Genomic DNA, 10957 nt, shown 5'->3' on the forward strand with positions numbered 1-10957 from the left:
TGCCCGGCTTTCGCTTCTGCTGTGCAGCCTCGGTGTGGCCAGGAGCGTCTGGGTAGCTGGGGGCCCCTCCTGCCTGCCGCACGCCTGCACGCAGCCTCCCGTCACCGGGAACAGGCTCGCTCCAGCCACAACCATAACCGCAGGCTGGTAGAGCCGTTGGCCCTCTCCGCTCAACCACCCTGGAGATCGTCACTTCCGCCGACGGGGTTGCTCGGCGTGAGTGTCACCCGGGGCTCTACGAGGAGTGAGCCGCTTGACCATAGAAACAAAGCCCCTGGTCCTCACAGCCAGCTCTGCCCTGCCAGACCCCCTGAGCCAGCCCAGCTGGAGGGATGAGAACAGCCCCAGCCCCGGGCAGGCACACTGCAAGGCTCATACCGTTCTCACCCCAAATTCAGCAGTTTCTTTTATATGTACGTGTTTGCTTATTTTTGAGAGAGAGGGAGGGAGAGAGCGAGCTAGTGGGGGAGGGGCAGAGAAAGAGGGAAACAGGACCCAAAGTAGGCTCCGCGCTGTCAGCACAGAGCCCAACGCAGGGCTCAAATCCATGACCCACGAGATCATGGCCTGAGCCGAGGTCTGACGCTTCACCCACGGAGCCACCCACACGCACCCACCCACCCTTCCCCCCAGATTCAGCAGTGTTTTAAGCATAAACACTCCTCAGATGGTTTTATGTCTTTGGTCAATTTCCAGAGTCCTGACATGGTTATTTTTGTCGGTTTTGTGCATCTTTATGATTGCCGTATGGAGAGAGGATCTGCCAGGCTTCTCACTAGGCCACAGCTGGAAGTCCTGCCTGCTTATTTTTAGCACAGACACGGGATCACTGTCACCTCCTCAACCCAAATTAGCGACAGCCTCTCCATATCATTAGCTATTCAGCCAGTATTCCAATTTTCAATTGGCTTTTTTTTTTTAATGGTTTAAATTGGGTTCCAAAAAAGGCTCACACACAGTAATTGCTTGATATGTCTCTGAAGGCCCTTTTAATCCATAGTTTCTTGTGCTTGTTCTGTGCCCCTCCCCCACCCCACTCTCACCCTCACCCTCTCCCGTGTGCACTGTTGACTGGTTGGAGGAACGGGCTCCGTTTCTCCCGTAGCGTTTCCCACACTCTGGGTTTTGCCGAGTGCATCCCCATGGTGTTGTTCAACGTGCTCCTCTGTCCCCGGTACCTCCTCTGACGTGATTTTTGGACCTAGAGCCTGGATTCCATTCAGGTTCAACATGTACCGGTGACTTCCTCCTACGGGAGACTCCTGTCTGCTCGTCTCACGTTCTGTGATGTTAGCAGCTATTGGTGTCCAATGCCTAGATCCATAAGGGGCGGCAGGTGAGTGGTTTCCCAGTGTTCGATTTTCTTGTTCATTCATTAGATACAGTATTTCTGTAAAGAGAGACTGCTTATCATCTCTTTTGTTACCCAACAGTATGGTAGCAGTCCTTGAGGAAAGGCAAGGTAAATGCCTGGTTTCTTTTGCTTTGTTTACCAATTTCGGAGATAATGAGTTTGTCCTCTGTACCCTCTAACAGTGACCAGTCGGGGGGGGGGGGGCACCTGGGTGGCTCAGTCGGTTAAGTGTCTGACTCTTGGTTTCAGTTCAGGTCATGATCTCACGGTTGGTGAGTTCAAGCCCCATGTTGGGCTCTGCGCTGACGATGCAGAGCCTGCTTAGAATTCTCCCTCTCTCTCAAATATAAACTAAGTGATATTTATTTAAAAAAACAAACAAACAGTGATCAATTGGTGGTGATAGTTTGGGTGCCGTTGTGAACTTAAGTGCGTTTGCTGTGTTTCAGCCTGTGATAGTTATGGGTGGAATGGTTGATTCGCCACTGGCCAGTGGAAGCCACTTGGGTTTGGCCCCTGAGTCCTTCTGACCGCGTGGTGCCAGGAGCGCTCATTGATGCTGGGCAGGTCTTTGCTTCTAGGCCTTGTCGTTGTATGCTTGTGTCTTAGGAAGCCATGTTTTCCTGTGATATGCAGGATATTCAGCTCTGTGAGCACTCTCGGAAACAGCAGTTTTGGGGGCACCTGGGGGGCTCAGTCGGTGAAGCGGCCAGCTTCAGCTCAGGTCACGATCTTGTGGTTTGTGGGTTTGAGCCCCACGTCGGGCTCTGTGCTGACAGCTCAGAGCCCAGAGCCTGCTTCGGATTCTGTGTCTCCCTCTCTCTCTCTCTGCCCCTCCCCCACTCACGTTCTCTCTTTCTCTCTCTCAAAAATAAACGTTTAAAAAAGAGAGAGAGAGGGGCGCCTGGGTGGCTCAGTCGGTTAAGCGGCCGACTTCAGCTCAGGTCATGATCTCGCGGTCCGTGAGTTCAAGCCCCACGTCAGGCTCTGTGCTGACAGCTCAGAGCCTGGAGCCTGTTTCAGATTCTGTGTCTCCCTCTCTCTGACCCTCCCCTCTTCATGCTCTGTCTCTCCCTGTCTCAAAAATAAACGTTAAAAAAAATTTTTTTTTTAATTAAAAAAAAAAAGAGAGAGAGAGAGAAACAGCAGTTTTGAACTGCTGCTTCTCTGTATGAATCCTCTGTTTTATAGGCTGATTGATAGCAGTCCCTCCCCCATGTTAGGGCTGTGTCCTTGATCTCTACAGGTAATAACGTTGTAGAAAGAGCACCCCTTCCAGACGTGTTTTCCATGCGCCCGAACAAAGTTCGTAACTCCTCACTCTAAACAGACAGCCTGGAACCTTTTCTCGATGTTGAGAAGGAGCTTACTCAGCTCAGAATGCCTTTCATTCTCGATGCTTTAAGTATCGTATTTCGTTCTGTTAATTCTGGCCGATATTCTGCCTCCTTTTCTGTGTTTTATGTGGTTCTCATCATTCTCTTGTTATTTGGAGTGTCTGTGAAGTGGAAAAGGCCCTCATCTACACCCTCTTGTCCTAGAAAAGCCCTCAGATACCTGTCAGCTCTTGCTAAGATGAGCAGAGTCCTTTGGGGAATATGTTTGTATTTCTTGTCAGTTGTGCTAATCACCATCCCCTGGAGATCAGAGAGCCCTTTTTACGGTAATTCTGCTTCTCAGGCTTTGGAGTCATTGAGTAGAGGCTGTGTGGGGCAAGATGATGGCCCTAGGCCAGACCAGGGCAACGTGTCTTCATTAACCAGGTGACCTTTGTCTCAAGATGGCTTCGTACACCCATGTTCATAGCATCATTACTCACAGTAGCTAAACTGTGGAGGCAACCAAAGTGTCTGTCAGTAGATGGATGGATAAGGAAAATGTCGTATAAGCATTCAACAGAATATTACCCAGTCTTTATTTTTTATTATTTTTTAAAAACTTATTTATTTTTGAGAGAGAGAGAGAGTAAGCAGGGGAGGGGCAGAGAGAGAGGGAGACACCGAATCCGAAGCAGGCTCCAGGCTCCGAGCTGTCAGCACAGAACCCAACGCGAGGCTCAAACCCACGAACCATGAGATCATGACCTGAGCCAAAGTCGGACGCTCAACCGACTGAGCTAACCAGGTGCCCCTATTACCCAGCCTCTAAAAAGAAGGAAATTCTGGGGCACCTGGGTGGCTCAGTCAGTTAAGCGTCCGACTTCAGCTCAGGTCATGATCTTGCAGTCAGTGAGTTCAAGCCCCGCGTCGGGCTCTGTGCTGACAGCTCGGAGCCTGGAGCCTGCTTCCGATTCTGTGTCTCCCTCTTTCTGCCCTTCCCTCACTCACGCTCTGTGTGTGTCTCTCTCTCAAAATAACATAAACGTTAAAAAATTTTTTTTTAAAGAAGGAAATTCTGACACCTGCTTCTCCAGTCGGATGAGGACGTTACACTGAGTGGAAGACGACAGACACAAAAAGACAGATGTTGTGTGATCCCACTTACATGAGGCACTTAGAGTGGTCAAAACCCTAGCAGCTGACCGTGCCCTTCTCCAGGCCCCTGCTGTCTTGGCCCAGTTTACTCTGTTCCTTTAGGATTCCTGCTCTGGACGGGCCGACTTGGTGTTGCCAACGCCCTTATTTTGCGCTGGCCTGGGCTAGGACTCCCGGCAGTGCCGTTCCCCGCAGGACTCCGTATCTTGGGAGAAGGAAAATCTGATGAAGGAGGTGGGGGCGGGCGCCTTTATTGAAGCCTTATGATGGGCCGGTGACCTCCAGGACCTTTACAAATGCCGTCGAGGGAACCCTCTGAATTGCTTGGAGAAAGGCACCGTGGGCCGTGCTTTGTAGATGGAGGGACTGGTGCTCAGAGCAGGGGTGCGTCCACAGCCCCCAAGCTCGTGTGCAGAGCCCCCCGCTACTCTACGCCCCATTCTGGGCCTCAGGGTTCTCCCCCCTCACGCGGTTCCTGTCCCCTTCCTTCTGGTTCCTGCACTCAGGATAGTCTGACCATCTCTGGGTTAGTGGCTCACGCCTCATTTCCTTCCCGGTATTTCCATTTCTCCCCTCTCTGCCTTCACACGTGGCAAGTTCAGCTGCCAGCTGCCAGCACTGGATCTGCTTTCGTGTTACATTGACTCCTTCCTCCCTGTGTTTCCACACAAGCTCCAGAGCCCAATCCCTTAGTCCTTCCTGAGGCCAGAGACCCAGGTGAAAGTGGCAACTGGGAGGGGCCTTCCAGGCAGAGGTGAGGCAGGGCAGGGGGTGTAGGAGGGAGGACAGCGCGCAGAGGTGAGGCAAGAGGCACCTGCAGGGTAGGGGTGGGTGAGAACAGTGTGTGCGGAGGTCCGAGAGCCTGGCACGTGGTGAGGAGCAAGGTGGCCACATCCTGGAGGGCGCTGTGGGCCACCAAGGGAAAGAATCTCATCCTTCTGTGTCGGAGGGGCAGGGATAGGGTTCGTGAGGGGAGAGATCTGGTCAGGAGCAGATTTTCCAAAGACAACTTTGCAAGGTATAGGACTCCCTGAAAAGCGAACTTTGCTCTCTGAATGGAGTCATTGGTCTGGCCATTTTCTTTCTAAATCTGTCACGCAAACTAGCATCATCCCTCGTCATTGACGAGAGCTTATTTTTACCAATGGAAATGTCACCTGCGTATTTTTGCAGACGGGAACTTCTTAGCAATCGGCTCCCACGACAACTGCATCTACATCTACGGGGTCAGCGACAACGGGAGGAAGTACGCTCGCCTTGGCAAGTGCTCGGTAGGCGTTCTCACCGTTTCCGTGGAGACGGCTGTGGGCCTCACGGGTCAGTAGTGCCAGGAACGTCCGAGGCAAGTGACACGCACCCTGCTTTCTCTCTCCCAGGGTCATTCCAGCTTCATTACTCACCTGGACTGGTCTGTGAACTCACAGTTCCTCGTGTCCAATTCCGGAGACTATGAAATCCTGTACTGTGAGTAGCACCCCGGGACGTGTCTGGGTTCAGATCACAGACAGCGTTCACTCTCGGACGACTTCCCCGACGTCCTGGGCACGTAGCATCATCTCCAGGCCTCGGTTTCTTTTTCAATAAAACGGGAGTTGGGCAGGACGGCCTCCAAGGTCCTTCCCGCCACTGAGATACTTGGGGGCTCGGGCCGACCCGGGCCCCTGTGGAGCAGAAGACCCAAGGCTCCAAAGAGGAGGAGGCCAAATCCTAGAGGGAGAGGCCCGAGGGGGACGATTGTGGCAGAAGCGAGGGGGCAGAGCCATCACAGCAAGAGGGACCCTTGTGAAGGCATCCCCCCAAAAAGGCAGAGACGGTGACGTCTCCCCTGCCTGGGGGTCGGGGGGCTGGGGCGCCCTCCTCCTTCTCTCCCCACCCCTCCTGGCAGTGTCTGTGTCCAGGCAGGACCAGAGAACGGGGAGGAGAAGGGCCGGCACTCCCTGAGCACGTGTAACATACGGAGCTCTGCTTCCTCAAATGTTTGCCAAGCACCTGCCGTGTGCCCAGCTCCGGGCTGGGCACAGGGCGTCATGGGGCATGAGGAGGGCCCAGTTTCCACCCCGCTAGGTGATACTGAAAAATGCCCCCAAATGTACTTACATGTTCTGTCATGATCCACAGCTCTCTCAGGCCTATCCCATTTTGTAGACGGGAAATCTGGGTTCAGATACGAGGCCGTAGGCATCGAGAGCCACTGGTTCAGAGGCAGCCATCCACGTGCTGAGGGAGCCGGGCAGGCAGGGCTGCTGGCAGTGGAGGAAAGAGGGAAACAGCATGTGCCAGGACCACACCTCCCCGCAGCGGGCCAGGCGGCACGGTCCTCCCTCCCCACCCTCTGAGGCCCGGCCTGATACAGGGCAGAAGTGGGGGGACACAGGTCAGGGGTCTAGAATCTTCTCTTCTCAGACATGGTCTCATACTTTGAGTTCCCATTTGAGGAATAAATAAATCGCCTGGGTATGACTGGTGTCCGTCACTAACTCAGGGCTGAAGGGGCGTGTGTGTGTGTGTGTGTGTGTGTGTGTGTGTGTGTGTGTGTGTGTGTTGGGGGATAGCTGGGGAGCCTGACAGCAGGCAGGGCCCTGAGCAGGGAGGCAGTGAGCGGGTGGAGGCACCCGGGACAGTCAAAGGACAGAGAAACCAGGCTGCGGGAAACAGACCCAGAGAAGGAGGTAGGAGGTGCTGTCCCCCCAGCCCCGCTGAGTCCCCAGGGCTTGGGCACAGTTCCCGCTGTGAGCACAGCTCCCAGGGGGCCGGGAAGGGGCAGGGGTCCCACTCCACAGTCCTCTGTAGCGGCCGGGGCACGGCTGTAGGGCCAGCCTGGTCAGGGGAGGAGAGGGGACTTGGGTGTGGGTGTCACCAGACTTGGATTGGCTTTTTCCAGGGGTGCCCTCTGCTTGTAAGCAAGTCGTAAGTGTGGAAACCACGAGAGACATTGAATGGGCTACGTACACCTGCACCTTGGGGTTCCACGTCTTTGGTAAGTTTTCTGCAGCTTTCGTTCAGTTCAAACATAAGATGTGTCCACTTGCAGAATATTTCTCTCATAGTCATGAACTCTCACGGCCCCCACTTCTGTCAGACCCCTCCGATGCCACGTGAGCCCTGCAAGGACACTCGCCCTGCAGCTCCCAGGGGAAGGGCCAGGCGAGAACCGGGAAGATAGGTTTTCACCCTTTTCAATTGTATGAAACTAGTCCTGACATAAATGCTCTAGGATCTTCTCATCCGAGGTTGTGCCAGACTTCCTGGGGAGATGGGCCAGATGGCACTCATTCCACGTATTTATCATTTGTTAGAATTATTATATTGTCTCGTTTCTTTAACTGAATTTCCTACTTCCTTTAAAGGTCAGATCGGAATGTATTTATAAACGATCTCAAGTAAATTACCACCGTTTAATAGAATAAGAAAGAAAAGACGGTATTTATCATCTCTTTATGTAAGACCATGAGTCAGTAAGTTGATCAGAACTGCACAAATTTCTTTAGAGCTGGCATTTTGTCATCCTCTGGTATAAGTGCTAGGGACCCCGGGTTTACCCTCCAGTTGAGAAACGGATGCACATCCAGCTGTCTCATACCCAAAGTCATTGGGACCAAAAGCGTTTCCCGGAGCGACGGTCAGGAGACACTACCCCGCCCCGGACCAGGCTCCAGGCCCATGGCAGGCAGACACCGCACCTGCCAGATGCTACCAGGCAAGCCGCAGCCCCAGAGAGCTGACACCAAGGCCCAGGCAGGGTTAAAAAGTCCTTTGGAGAGACTGTCACATATAAAGAGTTACCGCGAAAAAACAAAAGTTAGGAAACTGCAGGCTGAGGACTAGTCGGCTTCCTCTCAGGTGCTTTGGGAATAAAGGAAAGGCACTGGGTCCAAAACCAGGGTTTCTGGCACTGCCTCTGCTGTAGGGTCAAGAAGGGGCCCCTGAAAGATGTGATGGCCCAGAAAGCCCGCCATGGCTGCTCCCGTGCGGTGGAACCGACTGCACATTGAGGGGTGACCTGGGAGAGGTCTGGCGCGAGATGACCGCGGACAGGCTAGGAGCCGGGTGGCCTAGTGCTTCTGGAGTTTTCGGTGCTCTGTCTGTGGTCTTCATTTTAGGAGTGTGGCCAGAAGGCTCGGACGGAACCGACATCAACGCTGTCTGTCGGGCCCACGAGAGAAAACTCCTGTCCACCGGCGATGACTTCGGCAAAGTGCATCTCTTCTCTTACCCCTGCTCACAGTTCAGGGTAAGGTCCTCTGGACTGACCCTGCCCTCGGGGCGCGTGCGTTCTGGCCTGAACTGGCTGTTCGGTAATGGATAATTGATAGAAAGGCACCGTGAGGGAACCTGCCGGTCGCACGTGCAAACGTGACCCTGTCATCTCGCTGTCCTAGAGCTCTTCCGGGCTCCCCGCTGCTCTCTGGGGAGAACCCGCACCCACGAAGCCCTTCGAGCTGCCTTGTCTACCTCGGTGGCTTCCTTCGTGGGCCTCACGCGTCTCCCCTCACCAGGCTCTCCCTGCTCCTGCCCCATCCCTGCTGAGCTGAGCCAACACCAGTGCCCAGAACCCCCTTCCTTGTCCTTCCCAGACCTGACGTCCTCCGGCCTTCACCCTCAACCCCTGGCCCTGCTGGGTCCCTCCCTTGGGCTGGCCCCATGCCTGGTACAGCCCCCTGGTACTGAACATGTCCCAGCCCGGAGCAGTCATCTGCCTGTGTCTGTCCCCCCGCCAGGCCAGATTCTCGCTGTACAGGGAGGGCCTCTGTGTCATTTATCTCCACGTCCCTCCCGTGCAGGTGCACAGGTGAGAGCTGCTGAGTGAGGGAGGAATTCTAGCACCTTCCGACTGCACATGGTGCGCTCTGCGCTAAGCTCTTTCTGTGTCCTTCTTCCCCAGGCTCCTAGCCACATCTACGGTGGACACAGCAGTCACGTCACCAACGTCGACTTCCTCTGTGGCGACAGCCATCTCATCTCCACGGGTGGCAAGGACACAAGCATCATGCAGTGGCGGGTCATTTAGTCCCAGCGAGAACCACGGGGAGCAGAACAGGGGCCGGCACGGACTCGTGCTCCGCCCCGCCACTGTGATTTCTGTTTTGTTTGAGAAGTTCTGACAAACCTCAGGAAAACCACTCCCTCTACCAGTCACCTTAGCTTAGCGCACCAGTGAGCGTCACACCGGATCAGTGGTTCACGGTTCTCCTCTGTTGTACAGTCTAGAAAACAGTGCACATTTAATATTAAAAAAGATGCCAAGGTTTACATTACGGCCATAGCAACGGAAGTGACTGGCATATCCTTCGTAACTTTTCTACGAACCCGTCAAACCTGGTCACAGAATGCCTTTTAAAATATTGTACATAGGCTTTCCTATTGCACCATCTAGCGCGCCAAGTCAAGTATTTATGAACACGATGAGGTACCGAGTTGTGATCGCCGTTGGCTAATTGGTCCTGAAAAGGATAAACCGAACGTGAAAGGGAGTGGGTGACTGATTCGCACAGCTGGATCAGGCAGTGCAGATAGGACTTCATTGGGCTACATTTTCGAAGCGTTCGCTCAGTCCTCCCTCTGGGAGGCTGACGAGAAAGGGGTTGGATTCTCCTTGTGTTAAGCAGATTGTGCTCCCGGTCAATTAAGCATGTCAGCAGGGCATATGGGCATTGCAGAGTTTCAGTCACACTGTCCGCCTGACCGGATGCAGTCAGCCGCTTCACACCCTTCTGTTCCCCACTCACGTGGCCTGGAGAGTGGCAAAGACATTGAGCCACCTTCCCCTGTATAGTAATTGGCATGATACGGTATTGTACTTGTATAGGACTATAGCAATTCCTAATAAATACAGAAGGCTAGGCTTTACTATTTTATGCTCATGGACATTGTATATTTGTATTTTAAGACCAAGCAGACCAAGTCAAAACGGTATCTCTTAAGTGTACAATAAACCCACGGCGGGGAGAAGTTCTGGAAGGTTCCACCAGGTACCAAGGGCAGCTTCTTTTCCTGTCTCTTGTGCCTGGATGGCTCATTACGCTACAAGATAAGATTGCGTTCTGACGACTAAAACACAGATGGCATACATTTGTCAAGAAGGCCTTGTCCATTTGGACTGTGTGACAGATTGAAATTTATTGTTTCCATTGGGGAATGTATCTCAGATTTTAAAATAGAAGAGTAATAAACAGACTTCAAAACAAATGCTAAGATTTCTCCTTGTTCTAGGCCAGGAAATGAGTGGAATTACCTGACCTCCACGGTGCTGGTTGTTCAGAGTGGCTGATTAAGCACAACACTTGGAAGCATTTCTATCACAGCTCCCGCCTGCCGCGGACGGGCAGGGCACCGGTAACCAGCGTGTATTAAAGATGAATCTGTTTGTATGTATCCTTATCAAATATATTCTATGATGAAATTAAATCTGAAAAGGATTTCTTATCGACCTATAATCATGAAACTATATAAATTAAAAGATTTAAAATTAGATACGATTCACACTATATTCTGTTCCACATACATATTTTTTTTTTTTCTCACCTGGGTCATTGGCAAATGACACTGTAGTTTGCGTATGGTGTGGAAGCCAGTGATCAGATCAGATGCCCTTGAAGAATTCGGCTTGCGGTCGCCTGGCTGGCTCAGTCGGAGGAGCACGTGACCTGTGATCTCAGGGCTGTGCGTTCGAGCCCCGCGTTGGGGGTAGAGACTGCTAAAATAAATAAATAAATAAAAACTTTTTTTTTTTTTTTTAATTCAGCTTACTTACCATACCTAGTTGTTATTTTACTTGGTTATGTAATACCGGCAAAAATGATGATCTTCACATTCAGAATTAGGGGAATACCCAGCTCAGGGAAGGGGAAAGGGACCCATTATTGAATTGTGAGCTAGAAGATCTACTTTCATTTCTGTACACGTCCGTTGTTCTCCAGGCTCAGTCATGGAAAAAGGATATTTATATACCCTATTCCCTATTACTGTCATCGTCACATTTGTCTGCATTTTAAATGGAATTCTTTAAACAGCCCAGTATGAGCCTCGTAGGCATTCATCACTCACCGGTTCCCTCATCAGTAGGGCCGGCAGTGGTCAGGTACCCCCACTGTTCCCTGTGGGGCGACGAGGCCCTGACCCTCCAAGACCC

The 10957-nt window shown here is 52.4% G+C and overlaps 1 protein-coding gene across 6 annotated transcripts in view; it reads left to right on the forward strand.

Annotated features, from left to right (window-relative positions):
- EML1 (EMAP like 1) overlaps positions 1-10297 on the forward strand; it is a 186884-nt gene extending 176587 nt beyond the window's left edge. For all 6 annotated transcript variants that reach the window (XM_045452058.1, XM_045452060.1, XM_045452055.1 and 3 more), the window contains 5 exons: positions 5002-5099; positions 5205-5292; positions 6710-6805; positions 7929-8059; positions 8711-10297. In XM_045452058.1, the coding sequence (XP_045308014.1) occupies positions 5002-5099; positions 5205-5292; positions 6710-6805; positions 7929-8059; positions 8711-8836 (539 nt within the window). In that variant the 3' untranslated portion in view covers positions 8837-10297. The remainder of the gene's footprint in view (positions 1-5001; positions 5100-5204; positions 5293-6709; positions 6806-7928; positions 8060-8710) is intronic.
- Positions 10298-10957: the final 660 nt, after the last annotated feature.

This window comes from Leopardus geoffroyi, chromosome B3 (genome assembly GCF_018350155.1).
Source record: "Leopardus geoffroyi isolate Oge1 chromosome B3, O.geoffroyi_Oge1_pat1.0, whole genome shotgun sequence".
NCBI lineage: Eukaryota > Metazoa > Chordata > Mammalia > Carnivora > Felidae > Leopardus > Leopardus geoffroyi.